We start from the raw sequence: 14,415 nt of genomic DNA, 5'->3' as shown, positions 1-14,415 counted from the left end.
GGTCAGGGTAATGAGACCTGTTATTGTTACTGTATTTGGCATATTGAATACCCCACAGGGAGCTTGCCAGGCTCTTCTGTGCAATGACAAATACAAATACAAATACTACCAAGGGAAATACTTAGTAGATATAGTAGAAAAGTATCATAGTTTAAAAGCCCATTAGTATAGACATACTGCTTAATAATCACCTGAATATTATTTATATTTATTTTGGTAGTTACTAGTTCAAATTCACTGATAGATGTTAACCCCCTATATTACATGGAAAACTAAGTATGATTATTTTCAAAAATAGGGGTGATATCAGGAGATAGTTAGGGGGCACATAGTGCCAGGGATTCAGAGTCTCACATATATATTCTTAACTATCTCCCTAGCCATAAAGGCAGTTACTTTTTTAAAAAGTTATTAGGAATTGAACTCAGGACCTCACACATGCAAGGCAAATGTTCTACCACTGCACTAGATTCTTGGCACTAGATTCTTTAGACTTATCACTGAATTGATGTTGTCTTAACCAGATAGCAAACACATGCCACACTATCTAACTAAAGCAATATTAATTAGGAAATGTCTGATTGACACCTTTTCCCTACTTTAATAAAAAAAAAATCAGTCTGATTTTTAAGAACTTTCATTTGTGCTGTATTCAAAACTACACCTAGCAGATGTATATTATCAAGAAAATAAGTCATTCTTTCCTAGTGGGTTAGTGCTTTGCCATTATCTACCTCAATTGCTATGACATAGAATTAACAATAAATCATTAAACTTAAAGAATTTTTTATGAATTCAGCAAGCAGGTGACATAATATCCATCTTAAGTAAAAGTTGGTTAAATATGTTTGGAAAAATTCCTCATGGTGCTCTCTCTCTCTCTTTTCTCTTGCAGTTAAAAGAGCCAAATTCCAGGGTTCACCAGGTAAGTGTAGCATTCAATGATTTAAAAAAAAAATATTTTTTTCTTTTTGGGCCATACCCGGCAATGCACAGGGGTTACTTCTGGCTCTGCACTCAGGAATTACTCCTGGTGGTGCTCAGGGGACCACATGGGATACTGGGAATCGAACCGAGGTTGGTCACGTGCAAAGCAAACGCCCTACCTGCTGTACTATCACTTTAGCCCCCTAAAAAAACATTTCTTTTACTCTTCATGGATTAAACTCACTAAATTATTTAAAATAAAATGAGATGTTGGTCAATAGGTATGAAATTTTAATTACCTAAGATGAACAATGTCTGGAGATTAACTTGACAAGAATGTGTCTATTGTCAGCTAATTAAAAAAAATACATATATGTTGAGAGTAGATTTAAAATATTTTTTTAGTTGAATCATCATGAGATAGAGCATTACAAAATTGTTCATGATTACATTTCAGTATTATAGTGTTCCAACAACCATTCTTCCACCAGTGTAATTTCCCAGCACCAGTGCCCCCAGGTTCCCCTCCCACCCCTTCAAGCCAACCCCCTACCCCAGCCTGCGTCTATGGTAGGCACCTAAGAGTAAATTTTAAGTATGCTAAAATACAAACTCCTCTAAGAAATGGTAACAATGTGATATGGTGATCAGTATATTAATTAACTAGATTGTGGTACTATTTTGAAATTTATATAATGTATAAATTCAAGTTATATACTTTATGTACTTTTAACGGTCAACTATGTTTTTATAAAGTTGGAAAAAACCTATTGTGAAACTTTAATGAAATTTTCTGTCTGTTGTCTAGTTTATCTAGTGAATGTATATCTCTTTCCTCTTGACCAACTCAGTTCTACTCAAATGTAATTAGAGAAGGGTCGGAGAGATAGTACAGTGGGTAAAATGTTTGCCTTGCAAGAAGTTCACTCAGGTACGATCCCCTGCATGGCATATGCTCACCAAGCACTGTCCAGAGTGATCCTTGAACACAGAACCAGGAGTAAACCTGGGGCAGTGCTGGGTGTGGCCCAGGAGACTATAGAGCATGCATTGCATAGGAGTTTAATTCCCGGTATTGTTTGGTTTCTCTGAATTTGCTGGGAGCAACCCCTATGTACTGTGCACGCAGTAGCCCTTATTACTGGTAGGTATGGCCTCTAAATTAAAAAAACAAACAAGAAAAAAATTAGTTAATTATATATTTTTTAGTTTTTCCTGTGTATGTGCATGTATCCAAAAATGTGTATGTATTTATGTGTATCTTTGAGTAACTCACTTTCCCCTTACATATCACAGAAGTCTGTTCTTACATATGTGTGTGTAATATAGATATACACATAATTTAGGTACACAAATATATGTCTCATTTTTTTTTCTCTTCTTCCCTCTGTGATGACCTGATAACCTGGGGCTATACGTATAAATGTAATCATATATATGCTTGATTTGATTATAGGGGCTAGCCCATCACATCTGGTTCTTTAAGTATACAGAATTTTGTTGTAGGTTCCTGCTGTAGGTCCTTGATAAAATATTTAGGTTGTTTCCATTTTTTCTATTGAAAGCAAATGATTCTTGGACTTTTATAATTGTCTGCTTTTGTAAATATGTCTATACAATAGAGTCCAAAAGTGAAATATATATATGTATATAAGTATTTTTGTATAAGTTTTGATATAGGTCAAATTGAACAGGTTAAAATATTTCTTTTTATGTAAGTTGTGCTATAGGACAAACTCAGCAAGTCAAGCTTGAAATCTACTACATAGATTTTCCCTCATTTTTCATTCCTGTCAATGGCTAGAGTTAATTCTAACCATCGAGCCTTGGGGCTGGAGAGATAGCACAGCGGGTAGGGTGTTTGCCTTGCACGCGGCCGACCCGGGTTCAAATCCCAGCGTCCCATATGGTCCCCTGAGCATCACCAGGGGTAATTCCTGAGTGCAAAGCCAGGAGTAACCCCTGTGCATTGCCAGGTGTGACCCAAAAAGCAAAAAAAAAAAAAAAAAGTGTAACCATCGAGCCTTAGCAGTTCTTTATTACTTTTTGTCTTGTATTTTTTTTGTACATTTTATTTATTTTCAATTAAAAAAATTTGAGGGCTGCACCTGGCACTTTTCTTTCTTTCTTTTGTTTTTATTGAATCACCATGTGGAAAGTTACAAAGCTTTCAGCACGATCGACCATAACCACAAGTGACCAAGCTCATTGAAGTTTTGTGAGAGTTCAAGAGGCCGCTCTGTCTAACGTTCATCAATTTAAAGAAGGCCTTTGATTCTGTTGAGACTGAAGTGGTCATCAAAGCCCTAGCCAAATAGAGCGTTCAAACTCAGTACATCAGGATCCTCCGAGAGCTGTATTACGGATTCACCACCAGGATCTCACCATTCTACGAGGAAGTGATCATTGATGTAAAGAGAGGGGTTTGGCAGGGTGATACCATTTCACGTAAACTCTTCAGTGCCACCCTTGAAAATGTCATGCGATGACTGGAATGGAAAGGAATGGGAGTGAAGATAGATGGTCAGCAACTACACCACCTCTGCCTCGACGATGACATTGTTCTAATAACACCAAACATTAGCCAATCAGCACAAATGCTGGCTGACTACTACTGTGAGTGTGGAAAGGTCGGACTGCAGCTGAATCTCATGAAGAAAATGTTCATGAGAAACAGACTAGTTTCTGACGTTCCATTTGCTCTCAATGGAACGAACACCTTTGAATGCAGCAATTATGTGTATCTGGCTTGAGAACTCCACATGACAAATGTGTTGGCGCCAGAACTGCACAGGAGGAAGAGAGCGGCATGGAACACCTTCAAGAGTGTTGAAGTTAAGAGGATGAAGAACCTCCAGCTTCGGGCACATTTTTCAACTCCACCGTTCTTCCTGCGCTAACATAGGCCTCAGACACCTGGGCCCTATGAAAACAGGATGAGAATGCTTTTAGGGTCTCCCAAAGAGGAATCGGAAGAGCTATGCTTGGATATTCCTTCCTGGAGAAGGAATCCAGAGTTCTGTCAACGATCGAGAATCTGGGATGCTGCCTCGTTTGCCAAGGTGTCGAAAATCAGATGGGCCAGACACATAATTTGATATAGAGATGACCGTTGGACTAGAGCTGTTAGCAACTGGATTCCATGGGAAATCAAAAGAACACATGGCTGCCCACCTATGAGATGGTCAGACTTTTTCATCAAGACCCTGAACGAACGGTTTGATGCTCCTCGTGTTTCTGGAGCAAGCAGATGCCATTGGGCTACACTAGCATGTGACAGGGTCTACTGAAGCAAATTGATGGGCAACGGGATGACAAGTGATACAAGTGATACTAATAAGTTAGATCAGTGTTTCTCCCCAAACTTTAGATGGGCTATAAAAGCTAGTTAGTATTGATTATCAGCTAATAGAATAAATTATCAGTGTATTACATCTGTCTCATGAAGCTCTTCTTTTAGCTTATACATGTGTGTATGTCTTCTACTGGGAAGTATAAAATGTAATTCTTAAATTTGAAAATAACTTTATAGGATATATTTTTGAAGATATTATGTATTCTATAATTTTTTGAACTGTGTAGAATGATGCTATATTATACTACACATTTTTTCTTTAAGTCTTTAATTTGGATATTACTTTTTACAAGGGTTTTGTGAGATTGGGAAATAACCATAACACAAAGATTACATCTTAATTTTGCATTTTTCTAAAGATAAATTTAATACATATGTGACCCTGAAAGTTCAGAATGTGAAGAGCACAACAGTAGCAGTGCGTGGGGACCAGCCTTCCTGGGAACAAGATTTTATGTTGTAAGTATTTAACAGCATCACTAGCCTACAATAATGGATATATTTTCAGACTTCTTAAGCCTGAATATTTTGTTTATGTATAAGATTTATAAAATAAGCTAAGTATTTCAGGCAGAGAGATAGCTCAATGGGCTGAGTACAAATTTCCTTGTAGGAAGTCCAGGTGCTTTATCCATGACTTCCCTACATTATGCTAGAATAGCCCCTGAGTTCTGCCAGGTACATATCCAAAACAAAACCAGGTACATATTTCAAAACATTTAAATCTGTTAACATGTTGAATCGGACTGGAGCGATAGTACAGTGGGTAGGGCATTTGCCTTGCATGTAGCCGACCCAGGTTCTATTCCTCTGTCTCTCTTGGGGAGCCCAGCAAGCTACTGAGAGTACCCCGCCTGCATGGCAGAGCCTGGCAAGCTCCTTGTGATGTATTCAATATGCCAAAAACAGTAACAACATGTCTCACAATGGAGATGTTACTGGTGCCCACTCAAGCAAATAATGGGAGAACAGTGCTACAGTGTAGTACAACATGTTAAATATTCTTTTTAGAAACTACAGTTGCCGGAACAAGAAATTTATGTGATAGGTGAAGTGCATCCATAACTCTTTTGGACTCACAATATATTCTTAAAGATAAATTTTAAATATCCATAAACATAATTTATGTGAGAAAGTATTATCTAGTGAGATTTCTCCAGTGGTCAGAACTAGGATATGATACAATGTACTTAGCATGATATTAAACATGACCTTTCTCTGGTTATCAAAAGGCTTCTCAAAGGAATGTAGTATTGTGTTTGTAACCAGATCATCTGCTTTAGAAGATAAGGATTTCTGAGCTCATAATTATTTTGAGCTCATAAATATTTCTTAAAAGTGTTTTATGCATTTAATTAATTAGCTCTATTCATCTAATTAATAAAATGAATAAAATTTAAAATTTCTTACATATGACACAAAATTTAGTTTATTGAGACTATAAACTGGCTATAAAAATTGATATTCCTTTTTTCCTTTAATTTCAGGAAAATTTTTTTTCCCTACTTTAACAAAGGGGCAAGAAGTATAGAATATTATTTTGGAGGATTGTGTAAATTATTTGGCTCTTTTTTCAGTTTATTTATCTATAAAGATCAACTTTTCTTTTATGCTTGGGGGCTGGAGCAATGGCACAGCGGGTAGGGCGTTTGCCTTGCACACAACTGACCCGGGTTCGATTCCCAGCATCCCATATGGTCCCCCGAGCACCGCCAGGAGTGATTCCTGAGTGCAGAGCCAGGAGTAACCCCTGTGCATCGCCAGGTGTGACCCAAAAAGCAAAAAAAAAAAAAAAAGTTTATGCTTGTTTTTGAGAGGTTGGTATCAGGTGGTCAAACAAAGAAATGTACTTAAATTTTTATGAAATTTGAAATTGGTGTGAATGTTTTGCAGGTTTTATACTGTGTATCAGAAACAGAAATGATAACTTTTTATGGAAAAGCAATTTATCTGGATTTTTAATATAATTCTGTTTTGTGTTTATGAAAGTTTAGGCAATAAAGAAAATAGTAAAATTTTAGGGGGTTGGGCTAAGATAATAGTAGAAGGGATAGAGAGAAAAATTAGATGATATTTAGGAGGTAGAATCAAAATCTGTCTTAAATGATTGAACAGGTGGCATTCTACTCATTATTATGGGGGATAATCTAAGATAAATTATGTACCTTATTCTATAAAATCCTTAAAACTTATTTTTGAGGGTTTTTTTTATAGGGTTTTATAAAAGTTGAAAAAATCTTTTATAGCATAGGGTCCATAAGTTATCTTACTTTTGAAGGGCTTATAAGATAAGGAGTTGTGAACTTCAGAAGACAATTAGAAATCTGAATGTTACACTTAACTAAGGAGTTTAGGTTGGAGAAATATTTCGGTGAGTTGAAGATGAGGTGTAGAAGGAAAGGTTAGTTGGGGGAGGGGAGGCGGGGTAGGGGAGCGGGGTAGGTGTAGGGTGAGAGAAGGGCCAGAGCCTGGAGAGCACCAGCATTTATTTATTTGTTTATTTATTTATTTCGCCACACCTTGCAGTACCTAGGCATTACTCCTGCTTTTGCGCTCAGGAATTACTCCTGGTGGTGTTCAGAGGGCCATATAGGATGTAGGGGATTAAACCTGTGTCAGCCATGTGCAAGGCAAATACCTACCCACTGTATTATTGCTCCAGTCCCTCTCCAGACATATTTTAAGGTTTTTAGAGACTAGAACTGGACCGTAAGCTATTTGTATTGTATGTGCTCAGGAAATCCTGCCCCCCCCTTTTTTTTCTGTATTACATATATGAACCTCGTTTCCCAAGATTGGAGAAATAGCATAGCAAGTGCTTACCTTGCACATGGCCAACCCAGGTTTGATCCCCAGCATCCTATTTGGTCCCCCAAACTTGCCACAGGTGATCCCTTAGTGCAGAGCCAGGAGTAACCCTAAAGCACTGCCAGATGTGGCCCCAAAGCAAAAAACAAAAAAACGAAACCAGGTTTCCTGCAGGCAGGCATATACTTTTACCACTGAATCATATTCATGGTCCTCTCAGAAACTAATTGAATGAACAAATGAACTCATTAGGTCATTTTCTGTTTAACTGTATTTATGTAAAAGATGAAACTTTATTTTTGCTTCACTTGTTTTCAACACAAACATAAATTTGATGACTACATAATATCATTTCCCAAACTTGTGAATCTGAGAACATATGTCTTAATAGTATAACAGGGAAGTCAAACTTTCTCTGAAGCATACACTTGAAGTTTCTATATATAATAAATTGTTTTTTTCCTAAGACTAGTTTTTAAGCTTTTTTTCCCCTCTTTCTGCTTTGAGTCATATTTTTATGTTTTCGTTGGAGGGCACACCAAGTGGTGCTCTTGGGCTACTCTCTGAACTAAACTCAGGGGTTTCTCCTAGTGGTGCTTGGAGAAACATGTGTTGCTGTGGATTAAATGTGGGGATTCCACATGCAAACCATGTGCTGGAACTCCCCCCCCCAACCTTTTTCTTTTGCTTTAACTCATTGTATCATTTTTCTTATATTCCCTTCAGTGACATTATATTCCAATTAGAGCTTTGTGGTAAGTGATTTGCTTTTGGAGTACTACTGTGAAATTGGAGGTACTTTCTTTCATATTATGTGACTGTTTAAAGGGCTTTCTTCTTTTCTTTAGTGAGATTAATCGCCTGGACTTGGGTCTAAGTGTGGAGGTATGGAACAAGGGACTGATCTGGGACACCATGGTGGGAACAGTGTGGATTGCACTGAAAACTATTCGTCAATCAGATGAGGTTAGTGAGCGCATTCAGAGGTATAGTTCTTGCCATTGTCTTTCCCTTTCCTAGATCCAGCTAATAATCACTTCTGAATCTCAGATTGCTGCTCCCTTTTTATTGTTATTGTTATTTTTAATTTTTTTCTTTTTGGGTCACACCCGATGTGCTTTTTGGGTCACACTGGGTGATGCTCCTGGCTCTGCACTCGGGAATTACTCCTGGCAGTGCTCGGGGGACCATATGGAATGCTGGGAATCGAACCTGGGTCAGCTGTGTGCAAGGCAAATGCCCCACCCGCTGTACTGTCACTCCAGCCCCCTGCTGCCTTTTTAACCAGAAGACTTGTAACCAAACTATTTTTAACCTTTCCTAAAGATTCAGGAGATTTTTTAAGTCTGGATTTCCAATGAAGGAATATGTAGGTGCTAGCAATATCAGGTATGTAGTCCTTTCGTGTGTGTGTGTGTGTGTGTGTGTGTGTGTGTGTGTGTGTGTGTGTGTTTGTATGAATTGAAGGAATTGAAGTACTGGTGGTTTCTATGCCCTCCCTTTACATTACTGACCAAAGAAAAGGCCCATCAAGGAAAAGACCCATCAGACTTTCATAACAAGCTGGATGTTATTCTGTTTTTTTTGTTTGTTTGTTTGTGTCTTTGAATCACCAATTCCCAGGGAACTAATTTTAACAGTTATGGAACTATCAGACATGGCACTTGCTGTTCACTGTTTGTTCATTTTAAATAATAAGCTAAAAAAAGAAGAAAAAACTCCCACTTGATTTTCCCAAGTTAGACTATAACTTAACCCTCACTTTGAACTTGGACATAACCTGTTATATTCCCATTGTTATTGTTTTTTGTGATGCTGGAGGTTGAACCTAGGACTTTACATGTGTGAGGCATACATTCTTCCACTAAGCTACACTCCTGGCCCTTTTACATTCCTGTTTGGCTTTAACACAGACTCTGAGTTTTCTCTGGGAGTAGGAATGGTAAAGATGTGTTTTCTTTTTGTTCCTAACTTGTTTTTGAGTTCTGACTAAGTCTCTGTTTTCCCAGGTAGATGGGCAATTCAGCTTCATTGTGGTCTAGTTCAAGTTTATTTAATTAACAATGTTAATAAGGCTTTATTAGTTAGAAGTGGTGCTATGGGGGCCAGTGTGATAGTACAGCAGATAGGGCATTGGCCCTGCATACAGCTGATGCGGGTTTGATCGTGGACATTCTATGTGGTCCCCTGAGCACTCTCAGGAGTAATCCTGAGTGCAGAGCCATGAGTGACCCCTGAGTATCGCCAGGTGTGGCTTAAAACAAAATATAGAAGTGATGAATGTCATTAAGTAATCATTTAAGAATTGTACATATTAAATGTTGATAAATATTGATCCATGGACAAGCTTTGTTTTGAGTTTGGCACTCTGGAAATGATACTCAGTCGGCCTCCAGAGTGCTGAGTACAATGAAAGCCATTCTACAACCAAAGAGAACACAGGTCATATGCAGCAGAGGCAGGTGATGACAGTGATATGTTTGCCTCATCAGGACATGAGTTGACCTGAAATTTTCCCACCGTGGAACTTCAGAGTTAGGAACACCTGATTCATAAAGCAAGAGGGAAGTCTGAAAGAAGAACATTTAATCTTGGAACCCTATTTTCCAGGAAGGGCCTGGGGAGTGGTCTACCTTGGAGGCAGAGACGTTAATGAAAGATGACGAGATCTGTGGAACTAAAAACCCAACTCCCCATAAAATTTTGCTTGACACAAGATTCGAGCTGCCTTTTGGTGAGTATTTGATTCGATAAATTTTACCAAATTGTTTGAAATTGTTTGCTTGCTTGTTTGTTTTGGATGGGTAGGCTTCCTAAGCAGTACTTAGGGGAACTGGGTGCCCCTCCCAGTGATATTTGGTCACCTGTGCTGGGTGATTCAATGGTCAGGCCCACAGATGTGCTGTGTAGGTCCTGCAATGCCAGGATTACTAAGACCACCCCAAGAGAATGTGGAGCTTCCAGGGCCAAAAATAGCAGTGCACAGGGGGACGCAGATGTAGTGCTTGGGTTTGAATTTGGGTTCAAGGGTTTCTCTTGGCTCTGTGCCTAGGGATCAATTCTGGCAGGGCCTGGGGGGTGGGGACCATATGGGCTCCTGGGGATTGAATTCAGTTTGGCTGCATGCAAGGCAAGCACTAAGGTTCATTTTTTTTTTGTTTGTTTGTTTTCCTTTTTGGGTCATACCTAACAATGCACAGGGGTCACTCCTGGCTCTGCACTCAGGAATTACCCCTGGTGATGCTCAGGGGACAATATGGATGCTGGAAATCTAACTGGTTGCATGCAAGGCAAATTACCTTTTTTGTTTTGGGCTGCACCCAGCATGCTCAGAGGTTTGTCCTAGCTTCTACACTCAGGGATTACTTCTGGCAGGTTCAGGGAACCATATGGGATGCCAGGGATTGAACACAAGGCCAACATTCTACCTGCTATTCTATTGCTCCAGCCCTCAAAGGGTGCTTGACTTTTGAGGTCTGTTAAGTTTCATATGAACTTTAGGATGGGGTTTTCAGTTTCTGCAAAAAATTTTTTGTGATTTTGTTAGGAATTTATTAAATTTATATAGAATTTATTTTAAATTTATATTTTATTTATTTATATTAAAATTATTTTTAAATTTATATTTTATTTTAATTTATATTTATATTTTATTTATTATTATATTTAATTTATTTATTTTTTATTATTTTTTTTTAGCTGAAAGGAATGTTCGACATTTACTTTTATTTTACTCATTTTGAATATTCATCAAACCTGTTTCTCAAGATAACATTGATAAATAGTATTCATTCATTCATTCATTCATTTGACAAATGAAATATTTAGTTTATTTTTATATTAGCATAATATTATAGTGTAGAAATATAAGCAGTTTATCAAATGAACATTGATTTTCTACATATTTTACTGAGATCATTTTGGGGGAGTGGTGGTACATCCGTACCTGTCTGTGTTCAAGGCTTACTCCTGACTGTGCTCAGGGATTATGCCTGGCACATGGTGGGGTATAGGGGGCCATATGTGTCACAGGGGATCAAATTCAGACTGGCTACATGCAGGGCAATTGTGTATTCTTTCTCTCTTTCTTTCTTTCTCTCTTTCTTTCTTTCTTTCTTTCTTTCTTTCTTTCTTTCTTTCTTTCTTTCTTTCTTTCTTTCTTTTTATTTTTTATTTTTTATTTATTTATTTTTTTTATAATTTATTTATTTTTAATTAGAGAATCACCGTGAGAGTACAGTTACAGATTTATACACTTTTGTGCTTATACTTCCTCATACAAAGTTATTTAGCTGTACTAAAGGCTTACTCTTGGCTCTGCACTCAGGGGTCACTCAAAGTGATGCTCAGGGGCCATACCATTTGCTGGGAAACAAACCCTGGGTTGGCTATGTGTAAGACAAGCACCCTACCCAAGTATTCCACTCAACCCATTACCACTCCAACTCCATCCCTCAAATGAACTAAACTCTTTTTTTGTTGCTGTTATTGTTTGGTCCAGACCTACTGGTGCTCAGGGACTCCTCCTGGCTATGTGTTCATGGATCACTCCTGTTGGGCTCAGGTGACCATAAGATAGGGTGCTAATGGATCAAACCTGGGTTGATCCTGTATAAGGCAAATACCCTATTCGTTTACTATATCTCTCCAGACATTGTTTATCATTGTAGATTGTATTGACATCTTCATAATAATTAAGTCTCAATTCAATGGGAACAGTGATATATTATTTAGTATGTAAAAGAACCAATCTACTAGTAAAAGTAGTCTAAGACTATTACTCTTCTGTGATCATTTGATTGCATAAAGTATTTTTCTTATGATTAAATTATTAACCTGGTAATGTAATTTTTTCTTTTGTGGAAGATATCCCAGAGGAGGAAGCCAGATATTGGACCTACAAATTGGAGCAAATCAATGCTTTGGGAACAGACAATGAGGTAGGGACTGCCTTTTCTTCAATATAGAGAAATGGGAGAAATCTCTTTATAGGACACATTATTATTATTTTATTTTATTATTATTTTGGGGGAACCATACCTGGTGGTGCTTAAGGCTAAATCCTGGTTCTGCACTCAGGGTTCCCTTCTGGCAGGGATCAGGGGCCATATAGGTTGCCCAGGATAGAGCCTGAGTTGGCTGTGAACAAGGCAAACACCCTACTTGCTCTAATGTATCTCCAGCCCCAAGAACACGTATTAAAGAACTGGGCAGCTTGGAAAATATTGAAGAATGAAAGAATTTTAAGTACATTTAAGAAAATGGGCAGTGTAGTAGTTTACCTAAAGTTTCTTTGGCAGGACATTTCTACCATTCCTGTTATTCCTTTTGTATCCCATAGGTCCTAAATTGACACTAGACTGGATGTCTTTGGGGTGGGTGATGGGTGGTTTTGAATTATAGCTGGTGGTCCTTAGGGGCTATTCGTGGTTCTGTGCAGAGGGATTTCCTACTTGGTCTTGCTGTCCTGACATCTCCATAAATGAACGTGGTACTCAGAACATAACTCATCCTGGGCCATCAGGATGGAGAACAATTTTGGTGTTGATTGGTGAGCGAGGAATAACAAAATTTTACTTCTTAACATTTTGGGCTATTGGTCTGATTATAAAATAAAGGTTTGAGTGCCAGAGGTAATGGTTATGTCTGGTAAGCAACTTGATGAAAGAACCTTAATCTGAGGTTGCATGAGGGTAGGGAAAATAGTTTTTGTTTTTGTTTTTGAGCCACACCCAGCTTTATTCAGGAGTTGCTCCTGGTTCTGCACTCAAGAATCATTCCTTTCAATAAAAGAATAAATTAAAAAAAAAATCATTCCTGGTGGGCTCAGGGGACCATATGGAATACTGGGGATAAAACTTATGTCAGCTGTGTGCAGGACAAGCGCCTTATCTACTGTACTATCTCTTTGGCCATTATAGGTAAAATTTGGGTTCATGACCATATTTGTAGCAAATGAATAGAAATAAAAAGAACTCACTTAGGTAGCCTCTGTAGAAAAAACATTGAAGAAGAAGGACAAAACCTTAGAATGCATTAAAGATGAAATTCTAAAAAACAAAAGAGATTGCGAACAATTGCCTAAAAATAAGAGAACTGAAGTAAATTTCATGGAATAAGAAAAATATCATAAAGATTTTTCTCAAATGTTCTAAGAACAAAGAAGGTTAGTAGGGACTATTTAAAAACCGTATTTGTTAGGATTAGAGATGAAGCCCAGCTATAGAGTACCCATCTCTGGGTTTGATCCATGATAACATGCTATAAAAAGTATAGAAAAATTCATTTGCAGAACATTTAATTTTTTTGTTTTCTTTTTGCTTTTTGGGTCACACCCAGCGATGCCCAGGGGTCACTTCTGGCTCTGCACTCAGGAATTACCCCTGGCCGTGCTCAGAGGACCATATGGGATGCTGGGAATTGAACCCAGGTCGGCCACGTGCAAGGCAAATGCCCTACCCGCTGTGCTATCACTCCAGCCCCAGAACATTTAATTTTTAATAGTGAGAAATTTTGTCTGTTTCCTGACTATAAGAATAATGCTTTATAAGGCAAAGTATAATTTTTTTCCTGTGGATTTTGATAAATTCATTCTATCATATTAAGAAAATTTTATTTAATTTTTAATTTTTCCTTTTTTTGTTGTTTTGGGCTATACCCTGACTATTCAGGCCTTATTCTGACTCTGTACTCAAGGACCACTCCTAGTGGGGCTTGGGGAACCGTAATGATACTGAGAATTGAACCTAGGTTGACTGTATGAAGGGCAAGCACCCTAACCACTGTACTAAGATCCTTTTTGGGATTTCCCCTTATAATCTGTTTATTTTGGTGAGTCACATAGGTTGATTTTTCAGATACTGAATGATTATTGCATGGAATGGGAGGGATTGGGCCACATCAAGCAGTATTCAGAGGCTATTTATGGCTCTGTGCTCAGAACTTCCTTGGTAGTGCTCAAGGGACCATACGTGGTGCCAAGGATTTGAACTGGGTTGACCACATGATGGTCAAGTGCCTCACCTTCTACACTATCTGTCTGGCTCTATTCTTGCATTTAGAGTCATACATAAGACATCTATTTGCCAACATTAATATATGCTCATGTATACATACTCACATAGATACTATAATATTTATGGTGGATAAAAGTATTAAATACAATGAATTTGACTTGGTAATCCTTTTCTTTTTTAAGGGAAACTTGTATAATGTATTCAAAAACTATAAAAGGTTGCAATATAAATCTATCAAAATGTTTTTAAAAGTTTAGTATGTATCCAAACTAGAACCAAATTAATATAACAAAGATGAAGAAGACAAAG

General features: G+C 37.8%; 1 protein-coding gene across 1 annotated transcript in view; it reads left to right on the top strand.

Moving 5' to 3' along the window:
• The window catches only part of UNC13B (unc-13 homolog B), a 223,837-nt gene that overhangs the window by 38,114 nt on the left and 171,308 nt on the right, over positions 1-14,415 (top strand). The window contains exons 2-6 of the mRNA XM_055136355.1: positions 896-925; positions 4,642-4,741; positions 7,939-8,056; positions 9,701-9,824; positions 11,957-12,030. Of these exons, the coding sequence (XP_054992330.1) occupies positions 896-925; positions 4,642-4,741; positions 7,939-8,056; positions 9,701-9,824; positions 11,957-12,030 (446 nt within the window). The remainder of the gene's footprint in view (positions 1-895; positions 926-4,641; positions 4,742-7,938; positions 8,057-9,700; positions 9,825-11,956; positions 12,031-14,415) is intronic.

This window comes from Sorex araneus, chromosome 1 (genome assembly GCF_027595985.1).
Source record: "Sorex araneus isolate mSorAra2 chromosome 1, mSorAra2.pri, whole genome shotgun sequence".
Taxonomy (NCBI): Eukaryota; Metazoa; Chordata; class Mammalia; order Eulipotyphla; family Soricidae; genus Sorex; species Sorex araneus.
The sequence above is the reverse complement of the archived record's forward strand: the minus strand, read 5'-3'. Positions and strand labels throughout refer to the sequence as shown.